The sequence below is a fragment of the Pogona vitticeps genome, chromosome 3 (assembly GCF_051106095.1).
Source record: "Pogona vitticeps strain Pit_001003342236 chromosome 3, PviZW2.1, whole genome shotgun sequence".
Taxonomy (NCBI): Eukaryota; Metazoa; Chordata; class Lepidosauria; order Squamata; family Agamidae; genus Pogona; species Pogona vitticeps.
The window spans coordinates 4,469,010-4,487,279 of record NC_135785.1 but is presented as its reverse complement, the minus strand read 5'-3'; the positions used below and the strand labels follow the sequence as shown (position 1 = coordinate 4,487,279).

The following is an 18,270-nucleotide window of genomic DNA, read 5'->3' as shown; positions in this document are numbered from 1 at the left end:
TGTTTGTTTGTTTGTTTATACCCCGCCTATCTAGTCATTTCGACCACTCTAGGCGGTTCAGTTCTAGTTCAGTTCATGCCCATTTCCGCTACTGTAGCATGTTCTGTGTGAGGCTGCTTTTCAACAGTTTTCCTCCAAGACACAGAATCCTAGAATAATGGAGCTGGAAGGTGGCTATAAGGCCATGGAATCCAACCCCTGGCTCAGTGCAGGAACCCAAACCAAAATACAGCTGACATGTCAGGCAATACAGGGTTTTATAAGTCAGTAAGGAAGGTAAAACAACATATATCTTAAAATGTATTCCCTTGTGTACTTTTAAAGAAAAAAGAGCTCCAGAATGCAGCCATCGAGTTCTGTCTGGGGAAAACTCTACAGACCATATTCCTCTACTAATTATTACGGTATTACAGATTCTTCAGACAGAAATGATCCCATCACTGTTGGGCTATTAGTGCAAATGAAAGAAGTTATTCTTTCACAAAAGGTACAATAGAATGCATTTAAGTTAATGAACTATCTGCATCCTGGCTGACTAATGTTCCAATCTATTTTAATGTGCTAATTCTAGAAAAGGTAGCCATGTTCCTCTCTGCTAGCAGCTCAGGCAGGGTCTGAGGAAGTAGACTTTGCCCTCAAAAGCTCACAATAAAACACAGCCGTTAGTCTTTAAGATGCCAGAACATTTTTTGTGTCTTTGTTCATTTTTTTTCATGTGTTAGTGACCTTGAAGCCTTCTTTTTTTTAAGATGGGGAAAATCTTTAATCAATTTTTATTTATGAATTCATTTCTACAAATTCAAGTTCAAAGATGAGCCGAGTCCCATTTCCCACAATGCTGGGTGACAACAACAGCGACACCCCCATTTTGCTGAGCTAGGGGTTATTCCACATCCGCCCATCCCCACGGAGAAGGGAGCCCCCACGACACCTCTGAACAAACTGGCAGTACCTACCTGGAACAGTTCCTGGAAAGATGGGTGGATCGTAGGGTTGGGAACGAAGGGCAAGGCGTAGAAGGGCAGGAATTCCGTGGTCTGGCTCAAGGCGGCCCCTTTGGTCTCCAGGTAGGTTTTAAAACACGAAATCCTTTTATCCAAAGCAGCTTTGTTCTTGGGGAATGAAGAAATAAAAGCCAGTGAATCTGCAGATCAGTGTTACGGTGTCCAAAGAATGTGATTTAAACAGCAATTGACTGAGCCTCTAGTTGGTTCCACGTCTCAACCGGGGCCTTAAACGCCGCACCCAAAATGGAAGAAGCTGCTTCTTCCCATCAAGAACTTTTTGCAAAGTGTCCAGGGTGAAGAAAGAGCAGCAAAAATTGAAGGAGCTGGAGAGGACATAAGGATGACATCTCTGCAAGGACAAATGGCTAAACACACATTTTTGGTGCCTAGCTCACGACTTGCAAATTAAAATAGCTTTAGGTGTTGACCTATTTAGACTGAACAAAGGGGAGCACAAGGGCTAAGGAAGGGGCTCTAAGCCAAGAATCCCTAAGATCAAATTCTCACCTCTCCCAGGCCTTCACTAGGGGGCCCTCGATGGCCATCCTAACCCTCACATAGGAAACGGAGGGATCAGAGGGATCGCATTGCTCAATGAGATGTGAATACTTAGGTGATGAGATATGAATACCTGAATACTTAGGTGATGAGATATGAATACCCTAAAGCAGCCGGTCTCAACAATGATCATGGGTCCCTTGGGGGGGGGGGCTGGCCCAGCGGAAGGGGGTCAATCCTGGTTCAGCCTATCTTTCTTTCATACTGGGTTTATGACCATAGCCAAAAAAGGGGGAGGCTATACAAAAGCCAAGGGTTATGAAATACACTTATAAATCTCCCTTCCTCTGCTTCTTGTCCAAGTTTTAAGTTGGGAAAGAAATTATTGAGTTTCAATACGTGACATTTTTTTCTGGTTTCAGAAACATGCCGCATGGTGATCTCTGAACAAAACAAAACATGGGCAAGATTTGGTCTCAGCTGCATAAGGAGCAGGAGACGTGTACATTTTCTTCCACCACTTCCATAGAAGTTACTTTAAATAACTGAATTTCTGACCACATGCGGCTGGCCAGCAGCACTGCAACCCTCGCCCTGCAGTTTTAATTGAGCAGGGACCGATATCAAGCGAAAGCCAAAGGCCCACAGCATGACGTGGTATTTTTGGAAGGCATCAATTCTCACCTATTAAATACTGCAGGCAGCCTGCAGGTGAGCTTAGGGCGCCGTTTAAACTGACTCTTCACAGCCACACTGGGGTATTTTACTGCTTTACTGCCAAAACAAATTGCCTGAGCTTTTTTTTAGTATCAATGTGATATTGCCCCAGTGGCACAGCTATCCTTAAAGCTGACGCTGCTTCATTTTAAGCTAGGCTTGCACCTTTGGCAGAAATCTCATTTCTTCCATGGCTCATAACGGGCATGCAGTGCCCTGGAGAGCGAGGGGGAAGAGGAGAAAGGCAAGTGCAAACCCAATCCACCGGACAGTGCTTTGCCTGAAGGACAGCAGGGTAGAATAACATGCCCAACTACCCTGCCGGCGCCTTGAGAAAGCACAAACCAGCACTCCTTTATTATAAAGCAAGCTGTGAGACCAGGGCCGAGAGAGAAAGGAGTCTCTCGCTGGAGTGCTGTCCCTCCCACAGACTGCTGACAGGGAAAGTCAGACCTCGTCCACCCCAGCTCCCCACAGAAGAGAACAACGGGGTGCTGACACCCAGGACTTGGAGAACGAATTGCACGGGTTAACGGTAGCCGTTCAAACAGAGGATTTGGCAGGAATAGGAAGAACAAAGAGGGTGGAGATTGAGGCAGGGACAGCGGAGATAAAAAGGGGAGAAAGCCCATTGCCTCCAGGTTGGGAATGGTTGTGGTTACGGGACCCATGGACCGGAGAATGGGAATGTCTCAGGGTACCCAAAGAGGAAACCGATTACCGGCATAGGAGAGAGACTCCCCCTAGACCAGTGGTTCTTAACCTTTGCTACTCGGATGTTTTTGAACTGCAACTCCCAGAAACTCCAGCCAGCACAGTTGGTGGTGAAAGCTTATGGGAGTTGCAGTCCAAAACTCCTGAGTAACCCAAGGTTAAGAACCAGTGCCCTAGACCATCCTATTGGGTGAGGCTGAAGCCCAGGAGTGGCGAAGGAGTTTGAGGGAGGAAAAGGAGAAGGTGGAAAGAGAAAAGAGAGAAAGATTGACATGGAGGGTAGAGGAGAGATGAGGAGGAGAGGCTTCCCAGAGGACCCTGGGCGACCTTTTCACCCAACAAGAGATGTCGGGTGGATCAACCCCACCGAGGACGAGGCCGTTCCCCTACTGGAAAGAAAAGGTTTTCAAGGAGGACGCGACAACCGGGTGGCCAGGCCCGTGGAACAACAATGATACCAATCTCTTTCTGAATGATGCTTGGGTACTCCTGTCTGACCTGTTGGCGACTGTGGAACCCTTGTTTGGGCACTGATTATTCGTTGAATGCTCCAATAAACCTTTCCCCTGGTTCAAAGTTAAAAAAAGACTGCTGAATTTGTTGTGGAGACCGGAGGTTTAAAATTCGAACCCACACACAAGCATGCTTAGGATGGTGTTGTAAGATACTACATGGTCAAACCGTGGTTTGGAGGACAAGAAACAAGCATGACTGAGCCTTGGGCATTTCCTCCTCTCTTTCCTTTGTGGGTGAGGAGAAGAAACAAGAAGCGACCCCTCCCACTCGCTCCTCACCCTATCCCATAGATGGGAAGAAGATGGAATGTGATATATTCGCGAAGGCTTTCACGGCTGGGATCTAATGGTTGTTGTGGGTTTTTCGGGCTCTTTGGCCGTGTTCTGAAGGTTGTTCTTCCTAACGTTTCGCCAGTCTCTGTGGCCATGGGCATCTTCAGAGGACAGCAACCTGATGGAGTGTGCTTTCCAAGGGGACCACTCCTGAACTCTTACTCATAATCATAATCAGGTCAGTTCTGACTATGGCAACCCTTTTCGGGATTCTCCAGGTAGAGTAAAGTGATTCACCATTCATTTTCTGGGGGGACACCTCTGGGACTGTGCAGCTTGCCCAAGGCTACCCAGGCTGGCTCTTCTCTTAAGAGGCCCAGTGGGGAATTGAATCCCAACCTCTGGCTCCCCAACTAGAGACCTAAACCACTTAAACCATTGAGCTCTCCAGCCACCTGAATAAAATAGCCTAAAATAAAATAAAGTCTGCACACAGAAATCTAATACAGCAGGGAGAAGGCAAGCCTAGAACCGTTCTTCCCAATATTAAAATTTTTATTCAGAGGGCTGTTATTTTTGCATGTAGGAAGGAGCCACTCAGTCATTTAACCACTCAGGAAAAAACTGCACCCAAGCTGCAAGTCTGACCTACTCCTCATCAGCCAGAAAAGACTGAACCAACGGGACTGCACCTAGACATGGAGGCCTAAGGGCTGACCCCCTTCACGGCCTCCTCTGCCCATGATGAAGGAACAATAACAATACCGGTTTTCCCACGGTGTGCTTGAAGAGGAAGGTGGCAAAATGGATGTGAAGGTAGAACTCCAACTTCTGGGCCACAGCCTCGTTGTCTCGGATGGAGGAGGGAACATGCCCTTCCCAGAGTTCGAAGAAAGCGGCCTGGTCTCCATCAGTAAAGGAAGTGAGCAGATCCTTTCAAAGAGAAGGGGAAAAGACTAGCTCTTTGATCATTCACTTCCTCCATTTTTAAATATGAAACACCTTATCTCTACACCGCCTGCATCTGATCTCCTCTGTGGACAAACTGAATGAGGCTGAGGATTAGCACCTAATTTTAAAAACACCATTTCTGTACCAAGAAAATCTTTTACTGTTTTCTGCACCCAACAGGAACTTGTGCTTCCTTTTCATATAATAACAGAATCTAGAATCATTCACTAAACCCAAAAGGTGAGAAATTCAGGGCAGGCTAGTTCTTCATACAGCACACCATTAAGTTCTGGAAATTGTTTCCATCAGTGTGATAATGACCCAAACCTGAATGGCTTTGAAAGAGATCAGAAGATTAACAAAACAAGGGTCATGAGTCAAGATTTGAAAAACAGAAAAGGACTGCATAGCCCTTGTATAAAATCCCAAAGCAAGCATGGCTAATGCCTTTATTAAATTTCCCAGTCCTTCACGATTCCTCTTTAGGCCGGGGGGGGGGGAGCAAAACAGTAAAACCCAAAAAGTGTCCCATCCAGATGGTGAGGTTTCAGGGTCTAAACTTTAAGTAAAATCCCAAGATAGAGGCTGCAAGCCTGTGAAAACTGGAGTGACTGGCGTCCCTTTGTCTACAGGACTAGAGAGAGACAGGTAGAGGTAAAGGTTCCCCTTGACAATTTTTGTCCAGTCGTGTTCGACTAGTGGGCAGTGCTCATCCCCGTTTCCAAGCCATAGAGCCAGTGTTTGCCCGGAGACTATCTTCCGTGGTCACATGGCCAGTGCAACTTAGACACGGAACGCTGTTACCTTCCCACCGAGGTGGTCCCTATTTATCTACTTGCATTTGCATGCTTTCGAACTGCTAGGTTGGCGGGAGCTGGGACAAGCAACAGGAGCTCACTCATTGCATGAATTCAATCTTACGACTGCTGGTCTTCTGACCCTGCAGCATAGGCTTCTGCGGTTTAGCCTGCAGCACCACCACGTCCCAAGAGAGAGACAAACTGGCCATAAATCCCCTACCAACATGTCTCCAGCTGGTTTTATGGAGGCTTCTTCTTGGGACCTTCACATGAAAGACAGGTGCTGAAGACTCACTATCTGGCCAACATGGTTTTTAGATTTTTGTTCTCTCCCGGCCTCTTCCAGCTCTGCCATTCCCCACTATAAGAAAAGTCTCGAGGGCTTTAAAGCATGCCTGTATATTCGTGCTTGAATAACCGCTAAGTTGGCTGCAAAGGTCAATTCAATTCAGTCCAGCTTTCCTGCTGTGCCTACTGGGACCAACGCCAGCCTGCACAGCCTTGGACAAGCTGCACGGTCTTAGACCACTGTCAGAAGGGATGGCAAACCACTTCTGGTGACTTTATACCGAGAAACAAACCCTGGAAATGGTGCTGTAAGTCAGAATCAACTGGTTGCCATGCAGTTATTATATGATTGATATAGGGATTACCCACATGTGTTAAGTGGTCATGATGGCACTAAGCTACCTCCAGGATCAGAAACAGTGTACCTCTGAGTACACTTGGCTTGGGAGAGCAAGGGAGCGCATGCTACTGTGCTTGTATCTTTGCTTGCAAACTTTTTTATGGCCAAGGCAGAAAATGGGACACTGGACTTCTTAAGCCTTTGCTACAATGCAAAGTAGACTATGTCTAGATGGGCAGCATATAAATGCAATCATCAATCAATCAATCAATCAATCAATCAATCAATAAATGCAGCCTACATCTTTTAAGAGCACCCCTCGTGTTTGTGTTTAGTCGTTTAGTCGTGTCCGACTCTTCGTGACCCCATGGACCAGAGCACGCCAGGCCCTCCTGTCTTCTACTGCCTCCCGGAGTTGTGTCAGGTTCATGTTGGTTGCTTCGCAGACACTGTCCAGCCATCTCATCCTCGGTCGTCCCCTTCTCCTCTTGCCATCACACTTTCCCAACATCAGGGTCTTTTCCAGGGAGTCTTTTCTTCTCATTAGATGGCCAAAGTACTGGAGCCTCAGCTTCAGGATCTGTCCTTCCAGTGAGCACTCAGGGTTGATTTCCTTTAGAATTGATAGGTTTGTTCTCCTTGCAGTCCAGGGGATTCTCAAGAGCCTCCTCCAGCACCACAATTCAAAGGCATCAATTCTTCGGCGGTCTGCTTTCTTTATGGTCCAGCTCTCACTTCCATACATCACGACAGGAAAAACCATAGCTTTGACTATTCGGACTTTTGTTGGCAAGGTGATGTCTCTGCTTTTCAAGATGCTGTCCAGATTTGTCATCGCTTTCCTCCCAAGAAGAAGGCGCCTTTTAATTTCAGGGCTGCTGTCTCCATCTGCAGTGATCATGGAGCCCAGGAAGATAAAATTTGACACTGCCTCCATATCTTCCCCTTCTATTTCCCAGGAGGTGATGGGACCAGTGGCCATGATCTTAGTTTTTTTGATGTTGAGTTTCAGACCGTTTTTTGCACTCTCCTCTTTCACTCTCATTACAAGGTTCTTTAATTCCTCCTCACTTTCTGCCATCAGAGTGGTATCATCTGCATATCGGAGGTTGTTGATATTTCTTCCGGCAATCTTAATTCCGGCTTGGGTTTCTTCCAGTCCAGCCTTCCGCATGATGTATTCTGCATATAAGTTAAATAAGCTGGGGGACAATATACAGCCTTGCCGTACTCCTTTCCCAATTTTGAACCACTCAGTTGTTCCATGACCAGTTCTAACTGTTGCTTCCTGTTCCACATATAGGTTTCTCAGGAGACAGATAAAGTGGTCAGGCACTCCCATTTCTTTAAGAACTTGCCATAGTTTGCTGTGGTCCACACAGTCAAATGCTTTCGCATAGTCAATGAAGCAGAACTAGATATTTTTCTGGAACTCTCTGGCTTTCTCCATAATCCAGCGCAAGTTAGCAATTTGGTCTCGAGTTCCTCTGCCTCTTCGGAATCCAGCTTGTACTTCTGGGAGTTCTCGGTCCACATACTGCTGAAGCCTACCTTGCAGGATTTTGAGCATAACCTTGCTAGCGTGCGAAATGAGTGCAATTGTACGGTAGTTGGAGCATTCTTTGGCACTGCCTTTCTTTGGGATTGGGATGTAGACTGATCTTTTCCAATCCTCTGGCCACTGTTGAGTTTTCCAAACTTGCTGGCATATTGAATGTAGCACCTTAACAGCATCATCTTTCAAGATTTTAAATAGTTCAACTGGAATGCCATCACCTCCACTGGCCTTGTTGTTAGCCAGGCTTTCTAAGGCCCACTTGACTTCGCTCTCCAGGATGTCTGGCTCAAGGTCAGCAACTACATTGTCTGGGTTGTCCGGGATATCCACATCTTTCTGATATAATTCCTCCGTGTATTCTTGCCACCTCTTCTTGACGTCTTCTGCTTCTGTTAGGTCCTTCCCATTTTTGTCTTTTATCATGTTCATCTTTGCGCAAAATGTTCCTCTAATATGTCCAATTTTCCTGAACAGATCTCTGGTCTTTCCTTTTCTGTTATCTTCCTCTATTTCTTTGCATTGTTCATTTAAGAAGGCCCTCTTGTCTCTCCTTGCTATTCTTTGGAAGTCTGAATTCAAGTTTCTGTAACTTTCCCTATCTCCCTTGCATTTTGCTTCCCTTCTCCTCTCTGCTATTTCTAAGGCCTCGTTGGACAGCCACGTTGCTTTCTTGCATTTCCTTTTCTTTGGGATGGTTTTCGTTGCTGCCTCCTGGACAATGTTACGAGCCTCTATCCAAAGTTCTTCAGGCACTCTGTCCACCAAATCTAGTTCCTTAAATCTGTTCTTTACTTCCACTGTGTATTCATAAGGGATTTGGTTTAGATTATACCTGAGTGGCCCAGTGGTTTTTCCTAATCTCTTCAGTCTAAGCTTGAATTTTGCTATGAGAAGCTGATGATCAGAACCGCAGTCAGCTCCAGGTCTTGTTTTTGCTGACTGTATAGAGCTTCTCCATCTTTGGCTGCAGAGAATATAATCAATCTGATTTCGATATTGCCCATCTGGTGATTTCCATGTATAGAGTCGCCTCTTGTGTTGTTGGAAAAGAGTGTTTGTGATGACCAGCTTATTCTCTTGACAAAACTCTATTAGCCTTTGTCCTGCTTCGTTCTGAACTCCAAGGCCAAACTTCCCTGTTGTTCCTTTTATCTCTTGGCTCCCTACTTTAGCATTCCAGTCCCCTAGAATGAGAAGAACATCTTTCTTTGGTGTCAGTTCTAGAAGGTGTTGTAAATCTTCATAGAATTGTTCAATTTCAGTCTCCTCAGCAATGCTGGTTGGTGCATAAACTTGGATTATTGTGATGTTGAATGGTCTGCCTTGGATTCGTATTGACATCATTCTATCATTTTTGAGATTGTATCCCATTACAGCTTTTCCCACTCTTTTGTTGACTATGACGGCTACTCCATTCCTTCTACGGGATTCTTGTCCACAATAGTAGATATGATAATCATCTGAGCTGAATTCGCCCATTCCTGTCCATTTTAGTTCACTGATGCCCAGGATGTCGATGTTTATTCTTGCTATCTCCTGTTTGACCACCTCCAGCTTCCCAATGTTCATAGATCTTACATTCCAGGTTCCTATGCAGTATTTTTCTTTGCAGCATTGGATTTTCCTTTCACTTCCAGGCACGTCCACAGCTGAGCGTCCTTTCGGCTTTGGCACAACCACTTCATTAGCTCTGGAGCTACTTGTACTTGTCCTCCGCTCTTCCTCAGTAGCATGTTGGACGCCTTCCGACCTGAGGGGCCCATCTTCCAGCGTCATATCTTTTAGCCTTTTGTTTCTGATCATGGGGCGTTCTTGGCAAAGATACTGGAGTGGCTTGCCATTTCCTACTCCAGGTGGATTGCGTTTAGTCGGAACTCTCCACTATGTCCTGTCCGTCTTGGGTGTCCCTGCACGGCATAGCCCATAGTTTCTCTGAGTTACTCAAGCCCCTTCGCCACGACAAGGCAGCAATCCATGAAGAAGAAGAGCACCCCTCAGCCACGGTGTAATCAGGGCTCAAGCCAACACCCTGAGGACTGACTTGTTCATCCTCCACTCTGCAAAAAGTAGCTCTCCAACTTTGGGATGCATAGAACAGGTGCAAACACTACCTTTGTTCTGTGAAATGCAGCATTTAGAGGTATAATGGGATAAAATGTGGAGGCCCCACATAGAGATCATCTTTCATTAGTTTGGTCACCTGATCAGGGGGTCCAGGAAAGGGCAAGGAGCAAGAATAGGGTACAAGGTAGATTTTTTAACATAGTCCATGCAGAAAATGACATCAGCTTTCAACATTTTCATATTTAATGGGACAGAAATCCAGTATCCAAAGATATGTTGCTAAAATTTCCAGAAATTATTTTTTAAAAAAATTGTTTAGCTGGTGATGTGCTATCTTTGCTTCTGAAGTTAAAATTTCTCCGTATGATGTTAAACCATCACTTATAACTTATGATAATAACTGCATGGTGTCAAGTCAATTCCGACTCTTTCTAGGCTTCCAAGCACAGAATACACAGAAGTGGTTTACCATTCTCGTCTTCTGGGGCCCATCCCAGGACTGTGCAGTTTGCCCAAGGCCCCACAGGCTGGCTCTACTCACAGAAGACACTGTGGGGAACAAAACTCTCAACCTTGGGCTCAAAAACCGAAACCACTGAGCTATCTAGTCAGATCCACAGATTCATGTTAAAAATAGTAATAAGAGTTTCAGAGAAAAGTCCCAATGAAGAAGCAGGAGTATCATAGTTCTTCCACTCAACTAAATGTTAATTTCATAAAAATAATGAGATGTTACCTGAATTATTAGCACCTTGGAGTCCCTGACAGAACTGCCTCCTGTTTTTGGCAATGGCTTTCCTTTTATTTTGCATTCCTTTGTAAATGTTTTCACAGTATCTTCAAATTCTGCAAATTCTAAATACTGCAAACACAAGACGGCACAGGGAAATTAAAAGTCCCATTTGAAGACATGATAAAGAAAGATCACAGAAATCCAGCGCAAGAGAACATGAAGACCACTGTTTGTCTTCGGGGCTAAAATTGGCAAAGACTCTAAAAGGTCTTTTTTATTTTCACACCCAGTCCTCCTTCGTATTAGATAATGCGAGAAACAGAATGCTAACACTGCAAACCTATATTATCACTATTCAGAAGTCAGTGGGACTTATTCTTAGCTAAGCAGGTTTATGACTACAGCCTACATCTGGTCTGAAAACCGAAAACAACATACTGAAGAGAGCAATGAGATGGAAGACTTCCAAAATTAGCAGCTGATCTGGAATGTGTTTGGGTTAAAAACACAAGACATTTATGTAAAAAATGATGACAGACGGGTGAAAACATTTTATTTATATCTTGCACTGATAAAACAGAAGAAATTTTATTTATATATTGCACAGATTAAATAGAAGAAATCAAAACAATGAAGTCTTTAAATGTTTTCGGTTATTCCCTATATACAATGTTCAAAGCTTCCCCACATGGATATGAACAAAACAGAGACAATGCAGGAATAAAAGACTGAGTTAGCTGTATGCCTAACGTGGTGTGATCCCTTGACTAATGGTAACAGAACAGATTCAGACTTTTAGCCTCTAAGGTAGAGATGGGGAATTTTTCTGGACTACAATTCTCACAATCCCATATCTTTTGGAGCTGATCAGAAGCAAAACCTCTCCATGTCCAAAGGTTTTCCAGCGCAGCTCTAAATGAAAACTTGGAATTAAATTCTGACCCCTTCAACTCAGATTGACTTTTGGAAAATGTAGCCATCTTAGGCAAAAACAAAAGATAGATAGATCATTCCCATTAGAGCAGTACCTAATGAGCTCATTATAACAGAGAGCCTCCTGTCAGAGGAAGGAGTGTGAAGCATCTTTTAAGGCTTGGACTTAAAAGCTTAAACTTTGGAGCCATTAGACTCACCCCCTAAACAACCCAAATTTAGTTAGTTAGGCATCCTTCAGTCTCGAAAGACTATGGTATCGTGCTCTGTATGGAGGACTTGGAGCAGCGTCTAGTGTGGCTGAGGAGGCCGATTCGAGAATGATAGTCTCTTCCACACTGATGACAAATCCAATTTGTCCCCTGTCCAGCTCCCTGGTTTTGCTGCTTTTGTGACTTCCTCTTTGCCTCAGCCTGCTGGGCAAGGGTCTCTTCAAATTGGGAGAGGCCGTGATGCAATGGACCTCAACAGATGGGAAACAACCCAAATTAGCAACTGTGATATAATAATTCTGGATTACTGCACAGAAACTCAAAAACAATGAAAAGAAACACCTACCTCCTTCACAATGCCAAGTAGTTCTGCTTCATAAGCAAGGACATCGCCCATTCTTGAAGGACAACTGACTAGAGCAGGGTCACCTGCAAGACAATTGGAACACAGAGAAAAGTTCACATAACTTGAATTTTAAAAAAAATTTTAAAACAGTTTTGTTTTGAAACATCCTCAGATGATGCAAAATTAAATTAATGTATTCGCGAAGGCTTTCATGGCCGCGATCTAATGGTTGTTTTGGGTTTTTCGGGCTCTTTGGCTGTGTTCTGAACCCTAACCCAAGCTTCAGAACACGGCCAAAGAGCCCAAAAAAACTCACAACAACCAAAATTAAATTAGACAAGCACGAACCACAACGTAACCTTATAGTGGATTTTTCCCCCTGGAAATCCTTCCACTTCACTACCAGTTTACTGTTCCAATTCTCCAGACAGCTATCCATACCATTCCACTCCAAGGTTAACTGTCACTTAATTGCCCAAATGTATTTATTTTTTTTAGGGGGGGGAGGTCACCACAAGGCATCTCCTTATAAAGACATTGTGTCCTCTTGCAGAACTCTGGGGTTCCCCCAAGCCTGTTAACACCTCCTTCCTCTACAGCAGGAGTGTCCAACCTTTCACCTTCCCTGGGCCACATTAGAAGATGAAAATTTGGTTTGGGCCGCACATAAATTTGGTTTGGGCCGCATGGGGGGCAGCCCTAGCCATCCTCCGCAGCCGCGCTCCAAGCGCGCTTACCAGCAGCTGCGATCTCAGACAGCAGAGGCTGCCAGCTTCGACTCCGGCAGCTTTATGGGGCCGGGAGGGGATCCACCTATTGACGGGGACGGCGCAATGCAGTCACACAGCCCCCCTCTCCCCTCCACTCCTGCTCCTTCCTTCCTTCCCTCTCTCCCCCCCCTACCGTTGTGACACGCCTCAGCCGCATTCCGGCCGCAAGCACTGGCAGTGTAACTTGAAACTTTGGAATTTCTTTAAAAATAAAAAATTGCACTGGGCCGCATTATGAGCCGACCTGGGCCGCATGCAGCCCTTGGGCCGCAGGTTGGACAAACCTGCTCTACAGGGTCAGAAGATTGGGGGGGAGGGAGAAAAAAAAGACATAAAGCTCTTTATAAATTCAATACAGTAGTTGAATGAAGGAGGAAATTTCAGCAGATGTCGCTGCTAAAAGGTCCTCTTCTAAGTCACTACTGAAGGCAGAAGAAGCCTGTCCGCTTTTCCACCCTACTCTTCTGCACGGAACCTGAACAATCACTGGGCAATACAATTCTGCTTCTGATCATGCCTACACAGAAAGAACTCCATTGATTTCAGCAAGACTTCTTTCCTGGTTCAAATCATCCCAATCTCTTTCTTTCTTTCTTTCTTTCTTTCTTTCTTTCTTGTGGTCTGTGGGTCGGTTTTTGCAAAAATATCCTCATGATCATAGATTCACTTGCTGTAAACTGCCCAGAATAGTGCATGGCATTAAGGAGGCTGTCCTTTTAAAAGGAAAGCAAGCAATCATTCAAATAAATACAGTAAATAAATCCTGGTCAAGGGAAAGAGATGCACAAACGTGCCACAACGAATGCACAACAGGGGCTTTGACACTTTTGTTGCTCCTTTTTTGTGTTTTTTGTGTGTTTTGTTTTGTTTTCTCTTCCTTGTCGCCTGGCTTTGGGTGTTTATTTCTGTCTAGAAAAACACGGGACATTTCCTCCAATTCGTACTTTCAAGACTTTCCTGAATTTTCCAGCAACGTGCAAACGCCAGTCATCCTTCTGCAAAAAAAGAGGCTGCCCAAAGCAATGAAGCTCCTGCATGGAGCTTCTTGGCATCAGTTTTAAAACAAACTAGTCTCAGGAAGGCCGTGAATAATTAAATTCAATCATTTTATCATTTGGGTTTTGTTTTTGTTTTTTGTTAAAAATCCGTCTTTTTTTTCTTCCCCCCATTTCATGCCCCTTTCTTTCCTTGCCTGTTGCATAACTGGCCTTGGCAGGCTGCAATCTCAGAGAAAGGCTCTTTCCATTGGAAAGCACCGCGGCTTCAGGCAGGGAGCAGGCGAGCATTCAACAGGTGAAGAAAGGCGTGCAACCGGGCAAAAGGAGACCTTAGAAGGCGGGCGCAAGCGAAGGGGCCGACCCGGGGACGGTCCTCCTTTTTTTCCATCTGGGAGCCATCCCGGCTGAAAAAAATGAGGTTTTAAAAGCTCCCTGATCCATCAATAAGAAGGGCCTCTGAGCATATGCAGAGTACATTTCCCGCACTCCCGTCACAGCAGAACCATACTTGAGATGACATTCCGCCGGCTTGGCTCCCACCTCAGGGATTTCGGAGGCGGGAGCCCCGAACCATGCCTGAGACCCCCGCCCCCCAACCGCGACCGCGGACCCCCTCACCTGCAAAAGGCTCCGCAGTTTCGCACTAGGCCCTGCTCCCTCTCCGGTCGCCTAGCAACGCCCAGAGCCGCCGGACCACTCGGGCTCCGTAGCATTGAAAGCCACGTGGGGCGGCGGAGCCAATGACGAGAGGGCCACGTGGCCCCGCGAGCCAAGCAGAAGCCGAGGAAGAGGAAGGGAGCGTCCTAGCAACGGGAGAAGCTCGAAAGAGGGGAGGGGCCGCTTGTCAGGGTTAAGGCCTGGACTGCAACTCCCAGAAGCCATCACCTCTAGCTGTGCTGGCAAGGACTTCTGGGAGTTGTAGTCCAAGAACATCCAGGGACCCAAGGTTGGGAACCACTACTTTAGGTGGTCCAAGGGCTGCCGTCCTCTAGCATAGTGGTTCTTAACTTTAGGTTACCCAAGTGTTTTTTAGACTGCAACTCCCAGAAGCCCCAGCCAGCACAGCTGGTGGTGAAGGCTTCTGGGAGTTGCAGTCCAAGAACACCTGGGAGACCCACGGTTGGGAATCCTTGCTCTAGCAGGAGTCCCATATTTTGAATTTATTTGTTTGTTGATTTAAAATACTTCTATCCTGCCTTTCTCCTTGAAAAGGACCCAAGGCAGCTTACAAACAATGAACGACAATACATTGAAAGCTGGAAAGCAATGGGTAGACAACAGGGGTTAACACCCTTAAAAGAGAATATTTACAACTAGGAACTGTGAAGGAGAAGGCATCTTGCATCATTAAGAAGCAATAGTAAGGCAAAGATCAATAAGTATACAAAAAAATGTCCCTTTGAGAAAGAGAAAACACAAAAATGGAAAGCACAAGTCATACTAAAAAGCAGTCCTGCATAACAATCTATCTAAAAAAATCACATGCCGGTTTACTGAGGGAAGGTGTAAGCCGCCCAGAGACCTTTGGGTAGTGTGGGTGGCATATAAGTTACATAAATAAATAAATCTTTGCCTGCTTGCAGAAGGAGAGCAAAAAGTCCTGGCTAGTGAAGGTGGACTAGTCATTCTCTCTCTGTGTGATCTACCTCACAGGGTGGTTGTGAAAAGGAAACAAAGACGACAGATGTATGCACCGCCTTGGGTTTACTGGAGCATAGCCAGGCTAAATATTTGTTACACTTAAGTCCTGTCAACTTATGAACCCATGAATGAGCCATCTCCAAAAGGTCCGGTCCTCAACAGCCCTGCTCCCCTCTTGCAAACGCAAGCCTGTGCCTTCCTTTAGGGAGTTTGCCCATCTCGTATTTGGCCTGCCTCTTCCCCTGCTGCCGCCGTGGTCTTTTTCTAGTGAATCCTGCCTTCCAGGATGTGTCCAAAGGAAGACAGCCTCCGTTTCAACATTTTTGCCTCCAGCCTTGATTTGATCTAGGACCCACTAACTCGTTTTTCTGGCAGTCCAGGGTTGTCCACAAAGGTCTCCTCCAGCACCACATTTCAAAGAAATCATGGTTGTTTTCATCCTGCCCATTGTCTTAACGGTCCAACTTTCACACCCGTCCATGCTGATCAGAAATACCAGGGTGTCAATTATTTTGTTCTTGGGTCTGCAAGGATGCATCTGAGACCTGATTATCTTTTCTGATTCCATCATGGCTGCCCTTCCTCAACCTCCTTTAAACCAGGCTCGGAAGAGGTGGCCTAGAGATGCCGCTGGGCAGTCGCTCCCGTCATGTTTCACCATGTCAGGCGAAGACTAGATGGGGATTGCAGTTCAAGATCTGTTGTTATTATTGTTGTTTAGTCGTGTCCAACTCTTCATGACCCCATGGGCCAGAGCACGCCAGGCCCTCCTCTCTTCCACCGCCTCCCAGAGCTGGGCCAAATTCATGTTGGTTGCTTCGATGACACTGTCCATCCATCTCGTCCTCTGTTGTCCCCTTCTCCTCTTGCCTTCACACTTTCCCAACATCAGGGTCTTTTCCAAGGAGTCTTCTCTTCTCATGAGATGGCCTAAGTCTTGGAGCCTCAGCTTCAGGATCACCATGTCAAGCAAATACTAGATTGCAGTTCAATATCTCAGACATTATTATTCTAAGCTGTTGGCTTGATTATTTTAGCTTCTGTTTAAAATTTATTCATAAAAATATATTTCATAAATTGTATTTCTTTAAATCCTTAAAGAATCTTTGAAGAGCGATTTGATTTTTTAAAAAAACTGCAACAACGAATGAATAAAAGAAAGACAAGATCATCTTTTAAAATGATATGAAATTTCCATTTTTAAGAGTTACTTATATGCCGTGTATATTTGTGATTAATAATTCCCATTGTTGTGTGGTTCCGTGACTACTTTTTAATCTGATCTGTGGATTGTAATAAAGGAATGAATGAAAGGGTTAAAAACAAGATGTTAAACCAACGTTAACACTGTTTCCAATTTAAAGGTAAAAAAACATTTTGGATATACTGGTATTTCAATATGTTGATATATTCTGGATATATATTCCATTTGCTGCAAGGGTTGTTTAAGGAACCTTCTGGATAAGTGGAATATAGAATTATTAACTAAAACGAAGCTGTCTTCACAGATAGAGGCATGAAAGTCTAATATTCTTTAGTAAACAAACCTCACATTCTCTGAACCAACTAAAAAAATGCAAATGGAAATACTGGTCCATGAGGAAAAAAGAAGGAATTGATTTCATTGAAATGTGTTGCTGGAGGACAGCTCTGCCAATACTCTGGACTGCCAGAAAGATGAACAAGTGAGTTCTAGATAAAATCAAGCCTCAACTATCTTTGGGGGCAAAAATTACAAAACGGAGTCTGTCGTACTTCTGCTTTGGGCATATCATGAAAAGGAAGGAAAAAGAGAAGCCTGGAAAACAGAATAATGAGAAGAAAAACAGATGGCAGCAGGAAAAGAGGAAGATTGAATACAAGATGGATAGACTTCTGAAAGGAAACCACATGCTCGAGTCTGCAGAAGCAGAGCAAGGCTGTTCAGGAAAGGACATTTTGGATGTCATAAAAAAATTGAACTTACTATCACCTTTGGTGGACCTGTGAGAAAGCGAAAAGGGTTGGGGTAAAAATACACAGATGGCTTGTTAAAATGATCAAAAAACATGTCAATTTTAAACCAGAAATATTTCTATTAGATATAATAACAGAAAACATTGATAAGCAAAACATATATTTAATACTGCATATATTTAACAGCTGCAAGGATTATATTTGCACAGTACTGGCAGAATGAAGAAGCACCTCCAGATGAAGAAATAATCAAAAAGATACTGGACTGCGCAGAAATGGACAGACTGACATTAAAAACCAAAGAGAAGGAAGATACAGAATACGATCAGACTTGGAATCTGTTTTATCAATGGCTAGAAGCACGCTGTATAGATTAAGGACTTAATACGTATTGTAGCTGTATTAACAAATGATTATAAGCAGAACCCAGGAGACACAATGTTAAACAAGCATGGATAGACTTTATAAATAATAATAATAATAAAACTTTGAATAATAAAAAAAGAACAGGACATTTTGGAAATGGTGCATTTGTAGGAGCACCATAAGCCACAGGTGACTTGACAGCACGTAATAACAATTAGCAAAACTGTCGCAGTAAATATGTTAAAACCAAAGGGTTCCTCAAAGCCTGTATCATCACTGGGACATGGAATTGCGCATTGTTTCATCCTGGGGGGGGGGGATGTTCAAACCGGTAACAGCTGCAACCAGGCAATTAATTCCTTTGGTGGAATGTAGTTCCAGCTTTCTCCTTCATGGATTGCTGCCTTGTCGTGGCGAAGGGGCTTGAGTAACTCAGAGAAGCTATGGGCTATGCCGTGCAGGGACACCCAAGACGGACAGGACATAGTGGAGAGTTCTGACTAAACGCAATCCACCTGGAGTAGGAAATGGCAAGCCACTCCAGTATCTTTGCCAAGAACGCCCCATGATCAGAAACAAAAGGCTAAAAG

At 44.7% G+C, this 18,270-nt stretch overlaps 1 protein-coding gene across 7 annotated transcripts in view; it reads right to left on the bottom strand.

Moving 5' to 3' along the window:
- Window positions 1-14,454, bottom strand: part of ARMC9 (armadillo repeat containing 9) — a 123,545-nt gene extending 109,091 nt beyond the window's left edge. For 5 of the 7 annotated variants that reach the window (XM_072996330.2, XM_072996333.2, XM_072996331.2 and 2 more), the window contains exons 1-5: window positions 14,336-14,454; window positions 11,950-12,032; window positions 10,462-10,587; window positions 4,490-4,657; window positions 957-1,112 (exon numbers count right to left, since the gene is read on the bottom strand). In XM_072996330.2, coding sequence (XP_072852431.2) covers window positions 957-1,112; window positions 4,490-4,657; window positions 10,462-10,587; window positions 11,950-12,000 — 501 coding nt within the window. In that variant the 5' untranslated portion in view covers window positions 12,001-12,032; window positions 14,336-14,454. The remainder of the gene's footprint in view (window positions 1-956; window positions 1,113-4,489; window positions 4,658-10,461; window positions 10,588-11,949; window positions 12,033-14,335) is intronic. The other 2 variants (XM_072996334.2, XM_072996335.2) reach the window with 1 other exon arrangement.
- Between the last annotated feature and the right edge of the window lie 3,816 nt (window positions 14,455-18,270).